This window comes from Felis catus, chromosome A3, assembly GCF_018350175.1.
Source record: "Felis catus isolate Fca126 chromosome A3, F.catus_Fca126_mat1.0, whole genome shotgun sequence".
Taxonomy (NCBI): domain Eukaryota; kingdom Metazoa; phylum Chordata; class Mammalia; order Carnivora; family Felidae; genus Felis; species Felis catus.
The window spans coordinates 121,152,371-121,172,435 of NC_058370.1; the positions used below are offsets into that span (position 1 = coordinate 121,152,371).

General features: G+C 39.0%; 1 protein-coding gene across 17 annotated transcripts in view; it reads left to right on the forward strand.

Moving 5' to 3' along the window:
* ITSN2 (intersectin 2) overlaps positions 1-20,065 on the forward strand; it is a 148,033-nt gene that overhangs the window by 80,656 nt on the left and 47,312 nt on the right. For 14 of the 17 annotated variants that reach the window (XM_045054867.1, XM_045054868.1, XM_023252050.2 and 11 more), the window contains 9 exons: positions 1,444-1,586; positions 2,846-2,943; positions 8,461-8,636; positions 8,928-9,072; positions 11,113-11,318; positions 13,675-13,739; positions 15,555-15,721; positions 19,446-19,491; positions 19,574-19,695. In XM_045054867.1, coding sequence (XP_044910802.1) covers positions 1,444-1,586; positions 2,846-2,943; positions 8,461-8,636; positions 8,928-9,072; positions 11,113-11,318; positions 13,675-13,739; positions 15,555-15,721; positions 19,446-19,491; positions 19,574-19,695 — 1,168 coding nt within the window. The remainder of the gene's footprint in view (positions 1-1,443; positions 1,587-2,845; positions 2,944-8,460; positions 8,637-8,927; positions 9,073-11,112; positions 11,319-13,674; positions 13,740-15,554; positions 15,722-19,445; positions 19,492-19,573; positions 19,696-20,065) is intronic. The other 3 variants (XM_023252053.2, XM_023252058.2, XM_023252059.2) reach the window with 1 other exon arrangement.

Consider the following 20,065-nt stretch of genomic DNA (forward strand, 5'->3'; position numbering starts at 1 on the left):
ATATAAGAAAGTTTACCAGAATTTTAATTTTATGTTCTCTTAACTCTAGTCTGCTTTATCCCAGGAAACATGTGGTAAATACTCTGATAGTGGTGTTTATAATGCTCTGGGAATTCAGATAAAGGCTAGATTCATCTTAGGTGTGAAAGAGCGTCAGAGAAGGTTACAGAGGAACTAACTGGGAAAAGGAATGGTAGTTGAAATTAAGAAAGGACCCCAGGGTGTTTGTCCACATCCCCTACTAATACATCTTTGCTATATAATAATATATAATTTCATAAGGTTGCATATAAATACATAAGAAATGTGTATTCTACAGTTTGCCGGGAACAAGATCTGATATTTTTTTTTGATGTTTCTATTCTTTTTTTTTTTTCAATATATGAAGTTTATTGTCAAATTGGTTTCCATACAATACCCAGTGCTCATCCCAGAAGGTACCCTCCTCAATACCCATCACCCACCCTCCCCTCCCTCCCACCCCCCATCAACCCTCAGTTTGTTCTCAGTTTTTAAGAGTCTCTTATGCTTTGGCTCTCTTCCACTCTAACCTCTATTTTTTTTTTTTTTCCTTCCCCTCCCCATTGGGTTTCTGTTAAGTTTCTCAGGATCCACATAAGAGTGAAACCATATGGTATCTGTCTTTCTCTGTATGGCTTATTTCACTTAGCACAACACTCTCCAGTTCCATCCACGTTGCTACAAAAACCATATTTCCTTCTTTCTCATTGCCACGTAGTATTCCATTGTGTATGTAAACCACAATTTTTTTTATCCATTCATCAGTTGATGGACATTTAGGCTCTTTCCATAATTTGGCTATTGTTGAGAGTGCTGCTATAAACATTGGGGTACAAGTGCCCCTATGCATCAGCACTCCTGTATCCCTTGGGTAATTCCTAGCAGTGCTATTGCTGGGTCATAAGGTAGGTCTATTTTTAATTTTTTGAGGAACCTCCGCACTGTTTTCCAGAGTGGCTGCACCAATTTGCATTCCCACCAACAGGGCAAGAGGGTTCCCGTTTCTCCACATCCTCTCCAGCATCTGTAGTCTCCTGATTTGTTCATTTTGGCCACTCTGACTGGCGTGAGGTGATATCTGAGTGTGGTTTTGATTTGTATTTCCCTGATGAGGAGCAACGTTGAGCACAAGATCTGATATTTTTGCATGACAAATTTTAGGACGTGATACAAATTCTTTTTTTATTATTATTTTTTAATGTTTATTTTTGAGAGAGAGAGAGAGAGAAAACATGATCAGGGGACGGGGAGAAAGAGAGGAAGACACAGAATCAGAAGCAGGCTCCAGGCTCTGAGCTGTCAGCACAGAGCCCAATGCGGGGCTCTAACTCACTAACCGCAAGATCATGACCTGAGCCGAAGTTGGACCCTTAACCAACTGAGCCACCCAGGTGCACCAAATTCTCTTTCTTTTATGTAAAGGAAAGCAAAGCAAGGAAAAGAAAACTTATGGAGAGAAAACCTTAGAAAAGAGGAAGAAGAAAAACAAAAGCGACTCCAGGAAGAAAAAACACAAGAAAAAGTTCAAGAAGAGGAACGGAAGGCTGAGGAGAAACCATGTAAGGGTAAGGATAAAAATGATAGATTTGATTTTTCTGAGACAGAGCAACGAAAGCAACAAGAAAAAAAGATTCTGATGAGAGGGAAAAAATATATATAAGTAGATGTTAACCTTTGAGTCTGAAAAAACCTTTTTCTAAATTAAACTTGGAGGAGTGTGTAGGCTTATTAAAGCAGACTGAGGGTAGAAGTCTTAAAACCACATGTAGAAAAGAAAATTGTAATCACTAACTAGCTATGAACAGACTCTGACATTTTCATAATTGAAGTAAACAGCTGTAAAGAGTTTCTTCAATTGGTGTTAACTATAAACTGTTTATTTTTTTTAATGTTTATTTTTGAGAGAGAGAGAGGGAGAGAGAGAGTGTGAGCAGGGAAGGGGCAGAGAGAGGGAGACACAGAATCTGAAACAGGCTCCAGGCTCTGAGCTGTCAGCCACAGAGCCTGATGTGGGGCTTGAACTCACAGACTGTGAGATCATGACCTGAGCCAAAGTCAGACACTTAACCAACTGAGCCACTCAGGTGCCCCTAAACTGTTTATTTTAATGAAACACCAATAAAATTTAAGTCTTTGCACACTGAAATTTCCTCAAAAGATATACTTTGTTTTTGATGCACCTCAGAGTCCATTCCTAAAATACTTTAAATATTATTGATACATATCTCTTTTGGACAAATATTTGAATCCTTATTATTGGCACATGTGTTGAAATTTCTATAAGCTAAAGCATTCATTCTGCAAATGAATAAAGTAAAATATTTTTATTCTTATCAAAGCTAGTGTATTTGTGAGCTCTTCTGTTTTTCTTTTAGAACCATACTGGTGCATTTAGAGCTCTTTCTTCACTGAACCCTGTTTGCTGCCAATCTCCTCATTTGTGACCTCTCTTTTTGTCTCTTCCTGTTGTATCCTGACTGCCACAGATCAAACCTTGCTGCTTAGCCGCCTGCACTTTGCACAGCCTCGGCTGCCACCACTCATACATCTTCCCATACATCCTCACTCATGGCCCCCCACAAGTCATGTCTTTGTATCATTGCCTCCTACTTTCCTAAAGATAAATGTCCTTGTTTGCTTTTATATTGATTCTGTGGCCATACAACATATTTAAATTGTAACAAGCCTTTGTCAAATGGATTTTCATTTTGCTGTTTGATGTTCAGTTCTTTTTCTTTTTGACTTTACAGTCTCTTTATATTGAGTCATCGCAAAGATGGGTATACGTGAAAGTAGCAAATAATGACAATTATCTTCTCTTCAGGTGAGCCAGCTACTGCTATGGTGAATTATAGAGCATTGTACCGCTTTGAAGCCAGGAGCCATGATGAGATGAGTTTTAATTCCGGGGATATAATACAGGTAGGAAACAGTCTTTTTTGCTCATGAAGAAGCTTAATACAATGTAATATATTACTCTATAATTTTATATAGTGATATACCATTTAAAATGTATACCTTAAGCTTTATCTGATTTGTCCCTAATGAGATGCTGCAGACTTGCATATTATTTATCACTGCTGTGTTCTAGGTAAGGAAGCTTAGACTTACACAAAATGTTAACAGTCAGTAGGACAGTGCCAGAGTGGGTCACAAGTACACATCTTTAATTTCCAAATCCAGTGGTCTTTACGCTGTGCCATACTGCTTCACAGCATAAATAGTGATGCTGAGGGTTGCCTGGGTGGTTCAGTCGGTTAGGCGTCTGACTTTGGCTCAGGCCATGATCTCACAGCTCTTGAGTTCAAACTCTGTGTCAGGCTCTGTGCTGACAGCTCAGCCTGCTTTGGATTCTCTCTCTCTCTCTCTCTCTCTCTCTCTCTCTCTCTCTCTCTCTCTGAAAAATAAATAAACATTTTTTAAAAAGTGATGCTGATTGTGTTGTTTTAATGAATTACCAATGAAATTTGGGGGCGCTGGTTATTTTCTGACAACCATTAAAAGAATTGAAGGAAGTAGACTCTATAGCCCTAACTAGATGTAATCCCTTGTTCCTTGAAACTAAAGGCCTTTATTATATAGTCACAAACCATGTAAAATGGATGAATAAGAGAAGATGGAGGGAATAGCATTTGATACAGCTATTGTGATATAATGGAAAGAATACAGGCTTTAGAAGCATAGTAACTTGGATTTTAGTCTCTGTGTCACTTTTCTTCTTAGTAAATTAAAGTAATATTACCTTGAATACCTAGCCAGTGTGTGTTTTCTTTTTAGCGTGCATAGTCACCAGTTTGGTGTCTTTTATCAGTTACACTGCAACTGTTTAATGGTACTTGGCATAAGTTTTACCAGAAACCTCTGTTCAAACACTCAGGTTAATCCCCAGCTACACATTCCTTCTGTTACCGTTGCCACCACTGACAATCCACAGTCTGCTGGCCCTCCTGTTCCTCCTCCACCTGTTGGTGATGATGAAGTTGTGTCTAAGAATGAAAAGATGCAGCCTATCTCTGGACATGTTTGGTCAAGAACCTATTTATATTTTTGGTTCTGTCTTCTACCATCAACAAATATTTGTCGAGGGCTATGCTAGGGATATAGTAAACAAGACACACAGTCTCTGCACTTAATGAGCTGGTAGTCTGATGAGAAGGACATTCTAAAGCAGAGGAAGGAAGGTGGTAGAAAGCTACTAGCTTTACAGCAGACCTCCCCCGTGGTCATCAAGCCAATCTGATGGCGATGACAACAGGAACATTGAGTCAGCTGGAGTTTCTTGGGGGTGTTCTCTGCCAAATCGCTAATATAACCAATGAGTCATGAGTTACTACCAGATACCTGATTTCGACAACTTGGTTGATGACCATGTCATTCACTGAGAGAGGAAGATCAAAAGGAGGGCATTTAGGTGAGAATTATAATAAGTTCAAGTTTGGATGAGTTTCAGATTTCTGGATAGCAGTTGAATATCCAGAGATGTCTAGAGAGATCTCAGGCAGAGATCAGAGGCCAATTTGAGTGTCATCATTGTGTTGTGATGGTAATTGCCTCGAGCTTGGCGGATGAATGATGATCCTTAAGAGACACTAACACTAAAGGGATTATTAGAAGAAGAGGAGCTTTAAAAAGAAACGACTAGAGTCATTAGGAAAAAGCCAGGAGAGTTTAGTGTCAATGAACTTTGAGAAGAGTGGTCTGCATGTGAATAAGATAGGACTTAGAAAACAGCCATTAGATTAGCAGTATCAGAGCTATTGTTAACCTTGAGGAAAACAGTTGAGTGGAATGGTGGGGAACAAGCCAGATTTCAGTGACCTGAAATTGGAAGGGAGGAAGAGGAGACAGTGAATATATAAAATTCTTTGAAGGAGCTTAGCTTTTGAAAGTGGGAAGGGAGAGAAAATGATTAATGAGGAGAGTGGGTTGAAGGAAGTTCTGTGTTTCATTTTTTGGTTTTTTTATCTTGGCTTGAGCGAATATGCTGGTTTATTTGCAAGTTTAAATAATGATAGGATCTGCAGAGAGGGAAAAGGTTAATGATAGTGGATTTAGTAAAGTGCACAATTGTTAGTGTACAGCTCAGATAATTTGTACACATGTATATATCTGTGAAACTACCACTCAGATCAACATACAGAACACTCAGGAAGGCACTTCATGGCTCCCTGGCAGACCTCTCTGTTCTGACCAGTGGGTACAGGTGAAGATGATTCTCAGTAAGACTGGAGGGCTCAGGACCTAGAGCATCGGAGGAGAGAGTAGTGGGAGGATTAGACAGCTCTTCCGTTTTGGTTCAAGGGCTGAAGGAAAGGATGCATGGGACTAGAAATACATTTTGCTGAATTCGAAGGTGAGCTCAGATCTGATGGTTTCCCTATTCTTGGTCAGATAGGAGGCAAGACCTAGTCAACTTAATGGATAAGGGTGGCAGAAGAGATTTGATTGAAGGTGAAAAAAGATTAGAAATTCCACTGAGTCCTGGCAACATTTTCCATGACAACCTGTTTTTCTAGCATTCTTATATGTTAATGCTATTTTTGAGGTAATAGTTTCCATAAACCTCTGAGAACTTACATAAATTTTTTTAGTTTCACTTTCTATGTAAATTGACAACTAAAAATTAATTAGGGCCATAAGTTATAGATACAAAATTTATTAAAATTAACCTGTTACAAAAGCAAACTTGGTCTAATTTTAAAGATTAAATGAATGGGGTTTGTCTTCTTGAAAAGCTAGAAAGTTTAAGGAAAAAGTATTGAAGAAAGTAGGCTTTTAAAAGTTTGTAGGGAAGGAAGGAAGTTAGTGTTTGAATGCCAGTATTCATACCTGTCAGTGATCCTTGCCTTGAGACCAGCATTTAAATTAGGTATATTGCTGAGCATTCTGCTTTAGGTTGAGTAATTCCTTGAGGTCTATTGTGTTCTTCATTTTTAGTGCTGTGGCTTAGCTGTTTTAAATTTAGCCTTAAACTAGATTTACAAGATAATATTTTATCAGTGGTTCCTTTTGTTATATTTTAGAACACCATTTTTTAATTATTACATAGCAATGGTAGAACTAATGAGTGAGTTTAGCAAGGTTGTAGGATATAAGATCAATATACAAAGACAGATGTTCATAGTTTTATCATAGCCAAAAACTGGAAACAACTCAAATGTCCATCAGTAGGTAAACATACAAGCAAATTGTGGTACATCTATACAATGTAATATTACTCAGCAATAAAAGGGAGAAGAGATGAAACTACAAATCACCTGTATGTGTCACCAGTTGAAAACTAGTATTTAGAGAAAGTTTTCTAGTTCTCTTAGCTCAAGAAGACTCTGTAATAGGAACTAAACAAAACTAAACAAAACAAAAATTAATGATTAACTATAGGAAAATAAGTTTGCAAGAAAGGAAATGTAATTATCAGAACATTACATGATTTAGATGTGAAATATTTGTTTACCTAGTCATAATAATATAAACATTAAATATAATTAAACCAAAAAATTTGAGATAGCAGTGTTGATAGAAAAATAAGATGCAGTAAAAGTTAAATGTTGATTTTCCATAATCAAAATCCAATAGATGATGTTTAAAATTGAAACATTCAGGAAATAATAGTATAAATACATTATTTAGAAATGTAGAAGATAGGGGTGCTTGGGTATTAAACATCTGGCTTGATCTCAGCTCAGGTCTTGATCTCAGGATCATGAGTTCAAGCCCTGCATTGGGCTGCACACTGAGTGTGAAGCCTACAAGGAAGGAAGGAAGGGAGGGAGGGAGGGAGGGAGGGAGGGAGGGAGGGAGGGAGGGAGGGAGGAAGGAAGGAAGAAAGGAAGAGGGGGGGAGGGAGGTTAGGAAGGAAGGAAGAAGAAATACAGAGGATGATATAGAAAAACAACTACAAATGGCAAGTTATCAGGAGTGGAAATCAGGGCATAATGAGTGATGGGATCTTCCATCATAAGCCATATAGAATGCTGTTTGTTTCTGTTAACTATTTTTGTGTATTTAACTTAGATGAAATTAAATTTTTTTGAGAGAAAGAGAGTGCACAACAGGCACAGGTTGGGAAGGGCAGAGGGAGAGGGAGAGGGAGAGAGTGGATCCCAAGCAGACTCCCTCCCCAGCACAGAGCCAGATGCAGGGCTCAATCTCACTAACTGTGAGATCATGATCTGAGCCAAAATCAAGAGCCAAAGGTGCCTTTTTAAAATTTCATTTTTTGGGGGCTTCTGGATGGCTTAGTCGATTGAGCATCTGACTCTTGATTTCAGCTCAGATCATGATCTCACAGTTTATGAGATTGACCCCCATGTCAGGCTCTGCACTGACAGCACGGAGCCTGCTTGGGATTCTCTCTCTTCCTCTGTCTTTGCTCCTCCCCTGCTCATGCACTCCCTCCTTCTCTCTCTCTCTCTCTCTTGCTCTCGCTCTCTTGCTCTCTCAAAACAAGTGAACATTTTTTTCTAAAAGGCACCTTCGTCTGTCATTAGAGATAGTGACCTATTAATATGCAGAAAATGCCTCAGCTCAGGGTGCCTGGGTGGCTTTAGTTGTTAAACATCTGACTTTAGCTCAGGTCACGATCTCACAGTTCATGAGTTCAAGTCCCACATCAGGTGAGCTCAGGCCCCACTTCGGGTGAACAGGAGCCCTGCTTTGGGTAAAAACATGAGCCCTGGGTGAGCCCCACTTCTTTCTCTCTCTCTCTCTCTCTCTCTCTCTCTCTCTCTCTCTCTCTCTCTCTCTCCCTCCCTCCCTCCCTCCCCCCCCCCCCCCACCTTGTGGGATTCTCTCTTTCTCTCTGCCCCCCTTGCTCACTTGCACCCTCTCTCTAGAAAAGGGGCACCTGGGTGGCTCAGTCAAGCGTCCAACTTCAGCTCAGGTCATGATTTCACGGTTCATGAGTTCAAGTCCTGCGTTGGGCTCTGTGTTGACAGCGTGGAGCCTGGAGCCTGCTTCAGATTCTGTGTCTCCCTCTCGTTCTCTGCCCCTCCCCTGCTCATACTCTGTCTCTCTCAAAAAAAATAAACATTAAAAAAAATTTTTTTAAGAAATAAAAAAAGAGGGGCGCCTGGGTGGCGCAGTCGGTTAAGCGTCCGACTTCAGCCAGGTCACAATCTCACGGTCCAGGAGTTCGAGCCCTGCGTCAGGCTCTGGGCTGATGGCTCGGAGCCTGGAGCCTGTTTCCGATTCTGTGTCTCCCTCTCTCTCTGCCCCTCCCCCGTTCATGCTCTGTCTCTCTCTGTCCCAAAAATAAATAAAAACGTTAAAAAAAAAAAAATTAAAAAAAAAAAAGAAATAAAAAAAGAAAATGCCTCAGCTCTTTAGTTACATGAGCTTAATTCTGAAAATGAGGCTATTGTACAATAGTCTGCGTCTCTTTCCTTTGTAAATGTGTGACATTCTAACCATTGTTAACCCTTCTTTTTGTTTCCATAGGTTGATGAAAAAACCGTAGGAGAACCTGGTTGGCTTTATGGTAGTTTTCAAGGAAATTTTGGCTGGTTTCCTTGCAACTATGTAGAAAAAATGCCATCAGGTGAAAAATCTGTGTCTCCTAAGAAGGCCTTACTTCCCCCTACAGTATCAGTATCTGCTACCTCAACTTCTTCTGAGTAAGTTTTTAGCTAACAGTGCAGTGTATTTAGCCCTGCAAATGTATTTGTGTCAACCTGCTACTTAATCATATTATAATCTGTGCTGGACTCTTCAAGAGTACCTTCTGTTCCAGATTTCATACTGAAATTTAATAAACAAAAATGTAGGTCAGTACTTGGTTCGTGAATTCTTTTTTCCAAAATTGTGTTTAAACACAATGTGAATTATGTATAAGTTGATAAATTTGTAGTGCTTCATTAGATTTTAAATGGTGAAGTGTATTTACATCAAAGTGTTGTATTTTACAGATCACTTTCTTCAAATCAACCAGCATCAGTGACTGATTATCAAAATGTATCTTTTACAAACCTAACTGTTAATACATCATGGCAGAAAAAATCAGCTTTTACTCGTACTGTTTCCCCTGGATCTGTATCACCGATTCATGGCCAGGTGTGTATCTTTAATTTTTCTCTGCTTTATTCTTTGACATTGCTCATGTTCACATAAAATAGAAAATTTTTGTACAAAGACATCACTTACTCATTTAACCAGAGTTTGTAGGATTTGGTTTCTGTTCTTGTCATTGACATGTGATATGATGTAAAGAAATTATTATTATTATTACTTAGAAGTTTCTCAACAATTCATTTTCATAGCACCCAGTTGCTAGCAGCTAGGGTTTCTAAGCTCAAAATGTCATCTTTATAAATCTGGCTATATTATTCTTAATTCGTAGTTATTGTGAGAAGATATGTGGGCTTGGAGGTTTTTGGGGTTTTGTTGGTAAGAAATTTGTGTGGGAACTATGTTACATATATTTAGCCTCTGCTTTACATGTAACCATTGCAGGCATTGTTACATTAATATTATTGAAAAGAAATCAGACTTTGTCAAAACAGAGCCCTACAAATTTTACCTTCACTCAAAAAAATGTTTACTTCATGCCCATAGACAGGTTCCAGGAGTTTCTTTATATGCTAGAAATTTAATGCAAAAAAAATCTCTGCCATTAAGGAGTCATAATCTAATGAAACAGACACATATATAAATAATTGTAAAATATGTGAAGGGTTGTAATAAAGATATTCTACAAAATCTTGAGGACTATATAGCCAAGAGAGATCTCATTCACTCTTTGGGAATTGGAGCAGGGTTCACAAAGGACCAAGTATTTGAGCAGGACCTTTGAGGGTAAGCAAGATTTTAGCAAACAGAGAAGGAAAGTTATTCCTGTGAAAAAATAATTTGGGGAAAGTCAGCGAGGCATGTTAACACAGAGTTTCCAGGACAAGAATTATTTATAGTGTGGCTAGAGTACAGGAATCTTGGAGAAAGGGTCAAGCAGGAAAGCTAGAGGGTGAGGTTTATGTGTGAAGTGTTTAATATCATGCCTAGCTGCTTGGTAGTGGGCAGCCCCTGAAGGTTTCCAAGAGGTGTGTATATTTTTGAAACCTAACTCCCAGCAGTAGTACAGGGGTCGATTGGTGGAAGGAAGCAAAGGAAGGAAACCAAGCAAGGAAGGATGCCACAGTAGCTAATTACAAGAGATGATGACGTAAACTGGTACCACAGTAAAGAAAATGTATAGAAGAGGAGGTGGATTTAAGATTACTAGGAATGGGGGCGCCTGGGTGGCGCAGTCGGTTAAGCGTCCGACTTCAGCCAGGTCACGATCTCGCGGTCCGGGAGTTCGAGCCCCGCGTCGGGCTCTGGGCTGATGGCTCAGAGCCTGGAGCCTGTTTCCGATTCTGTGTCTCCCTCTCTCTCTGCCCCTCCCCCGTTCATGCTCTGTCTCTCTCTGTCCCAAAAATAAATAAATGTTGAAAAAAAAAATTAAAAAAAAAAAAAAAAGATTACTAGGAATTGACATAAAATTGGCAATCCATTGAAATGTCGAGAGTAAGGAAGAAGTTGGGAGTTAAAGAAGGTTCCTCAGGGTCTTGAGCTTGAGTAACTGGAAGGATGGTGATAGCATTGTCTTGGGTGAGCATTGCAAGAGGAGTGGGTTCTGTGGGCTCTAAAAATGATGTCTCACCGTGCAACTTTAAGGTACCTGGTTTAGAGACAACCTGGTGGGAAGGCCCAATGAGTAGTCTGACTTACAATTCGGGAGCTCAGGAGATAAAGTTAAAATTAAGATATAGATTAGAGAAGGCATAGACATAAATAAGATAATTTAGGAAAATCATGTGAAACAGGAAGGGAAAGGGACTGGACAAAGAGGACCCATCAGTCACCAGAGGGTGAGCTTCTGGAAAGACAAGGGTGTTAATGATATTAGCACTGTTCAGAGATCAGGGAAAAACTTTTAACAGAAGGCTACTCAAATGGTTGTCTGTCATATATAATTGTAAATCATTTAGTAGATAAAAGTTATCTTAAGGCACCACCATACCAAACTGGTCTTTGTTTGAACAGTGAACAAGCTATATAGTAGGAAACAAAAATTGTGGTTACTTTTTTAAAAATTTTGTGTTTTTATGTTCACAGGGACAGGTTGTAGAAAACCTAAAGGCGCAGGCCCTGTGTTCTTGGACTGCAAAGAAGGATAACCACTTGAACTTTTCAAAACATGATATTATCACTGTGTTGGAACAGCAAGAAAATTGGTGGTTTGGAGAGGTGCATGGAGGAAGAGGGTGGTTTCCAAAATCTTATGTCAAAATACTCCCTGGGAGTGAAGTCAAGCGGGAAGAGTAAGCATTTTGTGTTTACGTGAGATGTGGATGTTGGTGTTTTCACTAATGAGTCGGCTGAAGAACAACTGGCTATGCCATAAAATAAAATATTTATGCTTGAGTTTGAATATCAAGAGGGGGATTTCTAGAGTGAAAAAAAGTGTACTTCACATATTTGAACCAGTTTTAGAATATCTTTTATTCTAGTTATTTCAGATGCCTAAAGTTTTCAGAGTGCTTAAAATTTTAGATCTGTTGCTTTCTTTGTGGCAGCTCAAGAGTTACTTTTCATTTCCTTTGGAGCACTTCTCCCTTGTTACTTACCATGCATTGTCAGTATTTAAATAAACCTTTGCTGTCGGCCTCCCCATTGCCAAAGTGTAGGGCATTCCATTTCTGGGCCTCCAGAATTCCTTGAAGATCATACCTCTCTTACTGCACATAACAGACTGGGTTGCAATTATTTATTTTCTTACCCATCTCTCCTATTAGATCATAAGCTCTGGGAGGGCAGGATCCGTGTCTTTGTTTTTCAGGGTTTTTTCCTGCCTAGTGTAATCTCAATGCATAGTAGCTTCTCAGTCATATTAGCTCAGTGAATAAGGAGAGGATTCATTGAATGAACAATCAGATGAATCAATGTTCAAGTGAAGAACAAGTAAAAACTAAATAAGGTCTCTGGCCTCAATTTCCCAGTCTGTAGAGGAGTGAGATCTCCAGGCATGTTTAAGATGTTTAAGAAATAAGTACAAAAGTAGTGATGGGCAGCTGTCTCCTTGTGTTTTATACTGAAGTTGATCCAAATAAAAAAGTGATCTGATTGAATGAAAAGAGACAGGTCTTTGGAAATCAAGAGGCTTGAGTTCTAATTGTTCTTTTTGTCAGCCTATGTGGAATAACCTATTTGCCTTCGGTTTTCCAATTGATGGGATAAAAAGAGTAAATTAATCTTTAAAAACATTTTCAAGGCTGAGATTCTCTGTATGAATTTTTAGTTCCAGTGCAGAAATTTGCTCTTCAGACTGACACAGAATTTTAGATTTAGAAGTGTGTAAATGATAACAATTCAGAGCTGACGTGTGGCACTGTGGTGAGCCCTTTACAGGAATTATCTTAAACGCCATAACATTTTACAGAGAAGAAAACTTCAGCGTAAAGGCAGTAAGTTTAAATGCTGTTCCCCCCAACTTCTCATTCATTACTGATCTTTTCTAACAGATAAGACCTGTAACTTGAAAACCTGCAGTAATGGCCTAAACAAGGCGGTGGTGCGTTCAGTTGTGGCCATGAGTTGTAGCGAGGTTCCATTCTGAGTACTGACTTATTGCTATATAGTTTCCTCAAGGATCCTGGGAAGCCCTGGTGCATCCTACAGATGTCTAGATTTTTTTTTAATTTTTTTTTTAACGTTTATTATTGAGAGAGAGAGACAGAGTATGAGCAGGGGAGGGGCAGAGAGAGAGAGAGGGAGACACAGAATCTGAAGCAGGCTCCAGGCTCTGAGCTGTCAGCACAGAGCCCGACGCAGGGCTCAAACTCACAAACTGCAAGATCACGACCTGAGCCAAAGTTGTACACTTAACTGACTGAGCCACCCAGGCGCCCCCAGATGTCTAGCTCTTAAACATGACAGGCTTCCAGATTTTTTCCATTTCCTGGGTTAAATTGGAAATTAAAGTTTTACCTGCTCTGAAATATAAAAAATAAAGTTGTTATTTTTATATATTTAAGTGTAGTGTACTCTAAACAGAAACTAAAATTTACATACTGTCCTTGTTCTCCCTGTATGAAGCCAGGCCCACCATGTGCTTTTCCAAATAGCTGTCCATTTACCAAAGCATTGGTGACTTTTGCATTCCTTTAGAAAGGCAAAATATCTCACACTTAAACTATTTAAAAATCATGTTGAAATTACTTGACCGTAGTAAAAAATTTAGAAGTCTGTAACTAGGCATTCTTAGTCCCCTACAGTTTTTTGTATGAGAATATTTCTAGCCTTTTTTTTTTTTTTTCAACGTTTTATTTATTTTTGGGACAGAGAGAGACAGAGCATGAACGGGGGAGGGGCAGAGAGAGAGGGAGACAGAATCGGAAACAGGCTCCAGGCTCTGAGCCATCAGCCCAGAGCCCGACGCGGGGCTCGAACTCACGGGCCGCGAGATCGTGACCTGGCTGAAGTCGGACGCTTAACCGACTGCGCCACCCAGGCGCCCCTATTTCTAGCCTTTTTACTGAGACAATATTTAAATTCCTTTTAGAAAGTCCTAAAAGAATGTACCGCAAACACCTTCTGTCACGTTTCTTGGTTTTGCTTGTTGATGGCTTTTTGATTCATTGTTGTTTTTTCTTATCTGTTTCTGTATTTATCTGGCAGACCAGAAGCTTTGTATGCAGCTGTAAACAAGAAACCTACCTCTGCAGCCTACACAGGTGGAGAGGGTGAGTTTTCGGCAATTTGTAAATTATATGGGCGTCAGATTAGCTATTGACTATCTGACTTCCCTCAGTGGTTATCCTCCCTGTTTCTGTGTCTTCAGTGTTAAAGTGAGTTTAGGAAAACCTGTCCTTTGTTTATTTCATGTGAACATTGAGACTAGAGAAAAAATAGGGCATTTTTAGAAAATCAGTACTATAAACATTCAGCATAGACTTGGTAAGTAAGATCATAAATAAAAGATGTTACAGTGAGATAGCATGAAATTTTTTGTTTTCTTATAATACACCTGCGTTACAGTAATTTAGAAAATAAGGCAATTTTAGTACGTTTAGTTGTTTACAAATTGCATTTTAATTATGGTGGATCCTATAAATCATTAAGTAGGATTTGAAATCAAGGTATGTTTTATTATAATTATTACAAAAATTTTTTCTGTAGCCCTTTAGGTTGTTCGACTAATAACTTATTATTTATTTTGAAAAAATGAAAGATTGTCTATCCTCATTTCGGGCATTTTTATTTAACGTTATTTATAAATGAATTCTATACGTCCATTGTAAAATTAGTTGAAGTGAAGTAATTATATGTTTCTGTTTTTGCTCAAGAAAATCAGTTTAGTGGTAATTTAAACTGCTTATACAGTAGCTACTGTGTTTAAGGTTTTATGCTAGCGCCTAAAAGATACAAGGATGAATAAAACACAGTCTCCCGAGTCTTCACAGTAGACTGGGGAAGATAGGGGTACCATTGTAATAAATTCTATAATGAGTGGACATAACTTCGTTTTAAGTGGGAACTGGGAATCCACAGACATGGCAGTACTGAATCATCTCAAGCAAGGAGTAGGGTTTTGCATAGTGACCTAGGAAGAGACAGGTCTTGTGGAATAAGAGAAAGTCATGAGCCAGAACATAGCTATGAATGGATAGGGAACTCAGGTCATCAGCAAGGCTGGAATAATAGGTTCACTGTGGAGTGAGTGCTATGGGATGAGTCTGGGAAAGTAGTGAGGAGTTTTTTGGGAAGGACCTTGCTTATTACTGCATACCTAAATGTTGCATGCATTTCTGGTTTTGTTAAATCCCATAAATTGAGTAATCCCGGCAATGTGAATAGTAAACAGGTCGTAGATGATGTTCCCGGTCATCTCTAGTTTAGGATGTAGAGATGAAATTCCAGGTTGACAAATAAAAATAACTAGAAAAGAAAGACTAAAGCCAGATCATCGACTGTTTGTTCCAAGTAGCAGTAATAACAGGGACGGAAACCAAAGCCAATAGTGACATGTAGACCTTTCCCTTGGGGCCATTTGTTAACAAGTATTTTTTTGAGCATCTGTGTGCCAAGCACTGTGCTAGAAGCTGGGTCATTGTGGTGGAGCTTGACCTCTGGTACTGGTGTCAGCTGAATATTGGTCATTTTCATAACTGTATTTATATAAGAATTAAAGAGAAAAGAACCTAGCATATTAAAATATATTTTGTGTAAGGAGGTTGAAGAATACTTTCCATATCTTGACTCTGTAGAGATACTTGGATCTGTTTGTGTTTATGGATTATTCTCTGTGATAAGATGATGCTACAGTTGGAAAAAAAAGAAACTCCATGATAATGACTTATGTTAAGTAGTCTTTTTCTAAGAAATTATTAAACAATCGCTTCATTCCTTTTTCTGTTTTAAGATCTTTTTACATTAGGTTTTCTTAAGTTATAAGGTCTTTTACAGTAATTTACACAGGATTTGGAGATTAACATAATTTTTTTTCCTTCTATAATCTTACAACCCAAGTTAGTTTCTTTTTGCTTTGTTTCCGACAGAATATATTGCACTTTATCCATATTCAAGTGTAGAACCTGGAGATTTGACTTTCACTGAAGGTGAAGAAATATTGGTGACCCAGAAAGATGGAGAATGGTGGACAGGAAGTATTGGAGATAGAACTGGAATTTTTCCATCAAATTATGTCAAACCAAAAGATCAAGAGGTAAAGTTATTTTGATATAGAAACAAAATGATTCCATTCTTGTGTTTTGAGATTCATACTTAAAACAGAGACTCCTGTATATATGGGTTTGGTCAGGATTTGGTTGTAAGAAAACCACTTAAGGTAGCACCAGTTTATTATAGGGATCCTGTTAGGTAAGAGAGACAGGATTTCATTAAATTTCTAAGAACAGGACCCAGAGGTAGGGCTGGTCTCATGGTAACTAAAGCTAGGGATGATCCCAGATCCAGGCCAGCTTACCAAGGGATCACCAAGAAGGAGCCTGTAAAATTTTACCTTAAGGCCCTGATGTTAATGTGACTTGCCCTACATTATGAGTTCCTGCTGCTTTTCATCCTTCTACTAGTAGGGTACAGTGCAGCAGTTCTCAGACTTTTAGGTTTCTGGAACTTTCTACATTCTTAAAAAACTGGGGACTCTAAAGAGGTTTTTTTAATGCATGGGTTAAATATATATATTCCATGTTAGAAATTAAAACTGCAGTTTTAAAAATACTTAGTTATTTTAAAGTAACAAAATTAAACCCATTACATGGTTATATAAATAACTTGCTTCTTATGAAAACCAACAATATATTTTCAAACAAAAAAGTTTGGTGAAAAGAGGGGCATTGTTTAATATTTCTGCAAATCTCTTTAATGTCTGGCTTAACCTGAAGACAGGTGGATTCTCCTGTTTCTGTATTCAGTCTGTTGTGATATGTTCTTTCGGTTGACGTGCACAAAGAAAATTCAACCTCACGCAGATATGGGAGAAAACAGAAAAATATTGTTTTAATTTTTAAAAAACTGTTTGTTTATTTTAGAAAGCATGAGCAGGAAGTGGGGGTGGGGTGGGGAGGGGGACAGAGGATCTGAAGCAGGCTCTGTCTGCACTGACAACACAGAGCCCAACGCGGGGCTCGAGCTCACGAACCGTGAGATCGTGACCTGAGCTGAAGTCGGATGCTCAACCGACTGAGCCACCCAGGTGCCCCAACAGAGACATATTTTAATAGCATTTTTAGATATCTGTGGATATTCCTTGATATTACTACACCAAAACTTGGTAAGTGTTAAATTTTTACAGGTTAGTTACACATGGAATCTAAAGCCATATCAGTGAACATTTCTTACTGTTGAATTAAAATTGAATGGATTTTTTACCCATGCTGGTAACATTATTCATTACCCATGTGGTGACATCATTCGTTGGTCATTTGGAAAATACTGAATCACTGAGTTATGCACATATTCTTAGTATTGACACGTTTCATCATACAATACCAAAAAGTTAACATTTGTTAATGGCACCACTGATCTCCTAGGAAAATCTTTATTTTTTTTTTTTAATTTTTTTAATGTTTATTTGTTATTGAGAGACAGAGAGACACAGAGTGTGAGCAGGGGAGTGGTAGAGAGAGGGGGAGACACAGAATCCGAAGCAGGCTCCAGGCTCTGAGTTGTCAGCACAGAGCCCGACACGGGGCTCAAACTCCCAGTCCGTGAGATCATGACCCGAGCTGAAGTCGGTCGCCTAAGCAACTGAGCCACCCAGGCGCCCCTCATAGGAAAATCTTTAAATACTGTGAAACTGTCAAGCTCAGGGTAGTAGATTCAAGTTTTCCAAAATTTCAGGTTTCTCTTGAAATCTTGAATTTGATCATTGACAGCAAATTTGTCAGCGGTTTTCATTGATATGACAAGCATACTTTGTCTTTGAGAAAATGTCTGCTAAACCCCAAGTCGGGATAGTTTGTCATTCAGTCGTGCTTTCAAGTAAAAATGTCGTTCCATGACAAACCTAGTTTAGCTCGCAGTGTAATCACACAAGTGCTTCTCTTGGAGACAGCTGTCTTGGTTCTTCAGTATGCAGCGGAAATGGCCGCAGGCATGCTTCTGTTGAGTCACACAGAATTTTTAAAAGATTTTATTTCAGGACACCTGGCTGGCTCAATTGGTGGAGCTTGATCTCTGGGCTGTGAGTTCGAGCCCCACATTGGGTATGGAACATACTTTGAAAATAAAATAAAAATATTAAAAGATTGTATTTCATTAAGATTTAATTTTTTACTCCTTGATCAAGGACATTTTTTCTTAAATTAAAAAAAATATTTTTTTTGTTAATGTTTATTTATTTTTGAGTGAGAGACAGAGTGAGAGTGGGGGAGGGATATAGAGAGGGAGACAAAGAATCCGATGCAGGCTCCAGGCTCCAAGCTATCAGCACAGAACCATGAGATCATGACTTGAGCTGAAGTCAGACACTTAACTTGACTGAGCCACCAAGACGCCCCTTGATCAAGGGCATTCTTTTCGTGTTTGTTTATTTTTGAGAGAGAGCATGGGCAGGGGAGGTGCAGAGAGAGAGGGAGACACGGAATCTGAAGCAGGCTCCAGGCTCTGAGCTGTCAGCACAGAGCCCGACGCGGGGCTCGAACTCACGGACCGTGAGATCATGACCGGAGCCGAAGTCGGATGCTTACCCGACTGAGCCACCCAGGCGCCCCTGATCAAGGACATTCTTAAGTGGAACCATTTTGTTTGTTTTCCTGTGAGCTTGTGGTGGTGAGGATACTAGGACTGCTAGTATAATGTGGCTCCGCTGCCATGATTCATGCTAAGGCATCAGCACTTTTACCCTCCACTGTAAATGTCAACACCATGAAAGAGGCAAATAATGTCTTAAAAATGTTATGCAAAAAGTCTTTATCTTCTGGATTCCTGGAAGGGCCTCAAGGACTGTCCCCAGGGATGCACACACCACATGGGACAACCATGTAGGCTGACTTCTGGCTCTAACACTTAGAGGCGAGGTGACCTTGTACAAGTTATTTCACCTTTCTGTACCTCAGTTTCATTCTCTGTAAAATGGGGACAATTATAATACTTACTAGTGTCATGAGAACTGAATAAATGAATATATGTAAGATTCTTAGACCACTGTTCTGTCATAAGTACCCAGAAAATGTTAGGCCAGGACTCCCATCAATTCCACTTCAATACTTGAACTATAACTGTGTTCACTAACAACAACAAAAAAATTGTCTATTCCATCCCTTTATTTGTTCAAATTCCTGAAAAGAAGGAATGTAGTTGGCCCAACTATTTGGGTTTTTTTTTTTTTTTTAATGTTTATTTATTTTTGAGAGAGAGACAGCACAAGCTGGGGAGGGGCAGAGAGAGAGGGAGACACAGAATATAAAGCAGGCTCCAGAGCCCAGTGTGGGGCTCGAACTCACGAACTGTGAGATCATGACCTCACATCAAGAGCTCGGACGCTTAAGCAACTGAGCCACCCAGGCACCCCTATCCTGTTAAGTCAGACTGATGTTATAGTTGCCACCCAGGAAATGGATTTTTGTTGTTGTTGTTCTTACGTTCATGGGGAACATACAAAAAAAATTAAAAACCTCCTAGGTAGTGGAAGCAGAACTCACACATGCCTTAAGATATATTGTATGTAGTGGGCATTGATGCTAACCTGATAAATGAGAGGTATCTGGCCCAGATGCTCATGTTTGATATTCAGGTAAGATGCAGAATATGAGCTGTTCTTGTTGAGTCACTAGATGCCAGCATCATCCATTTGTAATGTCTGTTAGTAGACCTTCATTTTAAAGAAACAAGAACCCTGGGGATTAGAAATCTAATTCATAATAGCCTTTGTACTCTTACATCTGGATTATTTGAAAATGATAAAACAGTATGTCTTTTCCTTACAGAGTTTTGGGAGTGCTAGCAAATCTGGAACATCAAACAAGAAACCTGGTATGTATAATAATGGAGTTAAAAAAGTACTACAGTGTTTAATAGTCTTGAATTCATAGTTTCTTGTCTGTCTTCTTTTCAGAGATTGCTCAAGTAACTTCAGCATATGTGGCTTCTGGTTCTGAACAACTTAGCCTTGCACCCGGGCAGTTAATACTAATCCTAAAGAAAAATTCAAGTGGGTGGTGGCAAGGGGAATTACAGGTAATAACCTTTAAATAATATTTATCAATTTTATTATAAAAGTAATGCACGCTCATTAGAAAATAAAATTAATAACAATTTTAGATCACCTATAATCATACCACTTAGAGGTAATCAATATTAACATTGTGGTGTATTATGTTCCCCTCTAGTTTCTTCCCTGCTTATTTTTAGCACAGCTGAATTGGTATAAGTAATGATACCAAGAATAATTTTCTCTACAGACATACTTGTTTTCCAATACCTGCTTTAATAAACCACAGGTCACCGTCTTAAAGGAAAGCATACCATCATCCTTGCCTGGGATAACCCCAGGCTTACCATATATAGCCTCTTCTATCTAGGAGAAGAAGCATTATCCAGGCTGTGT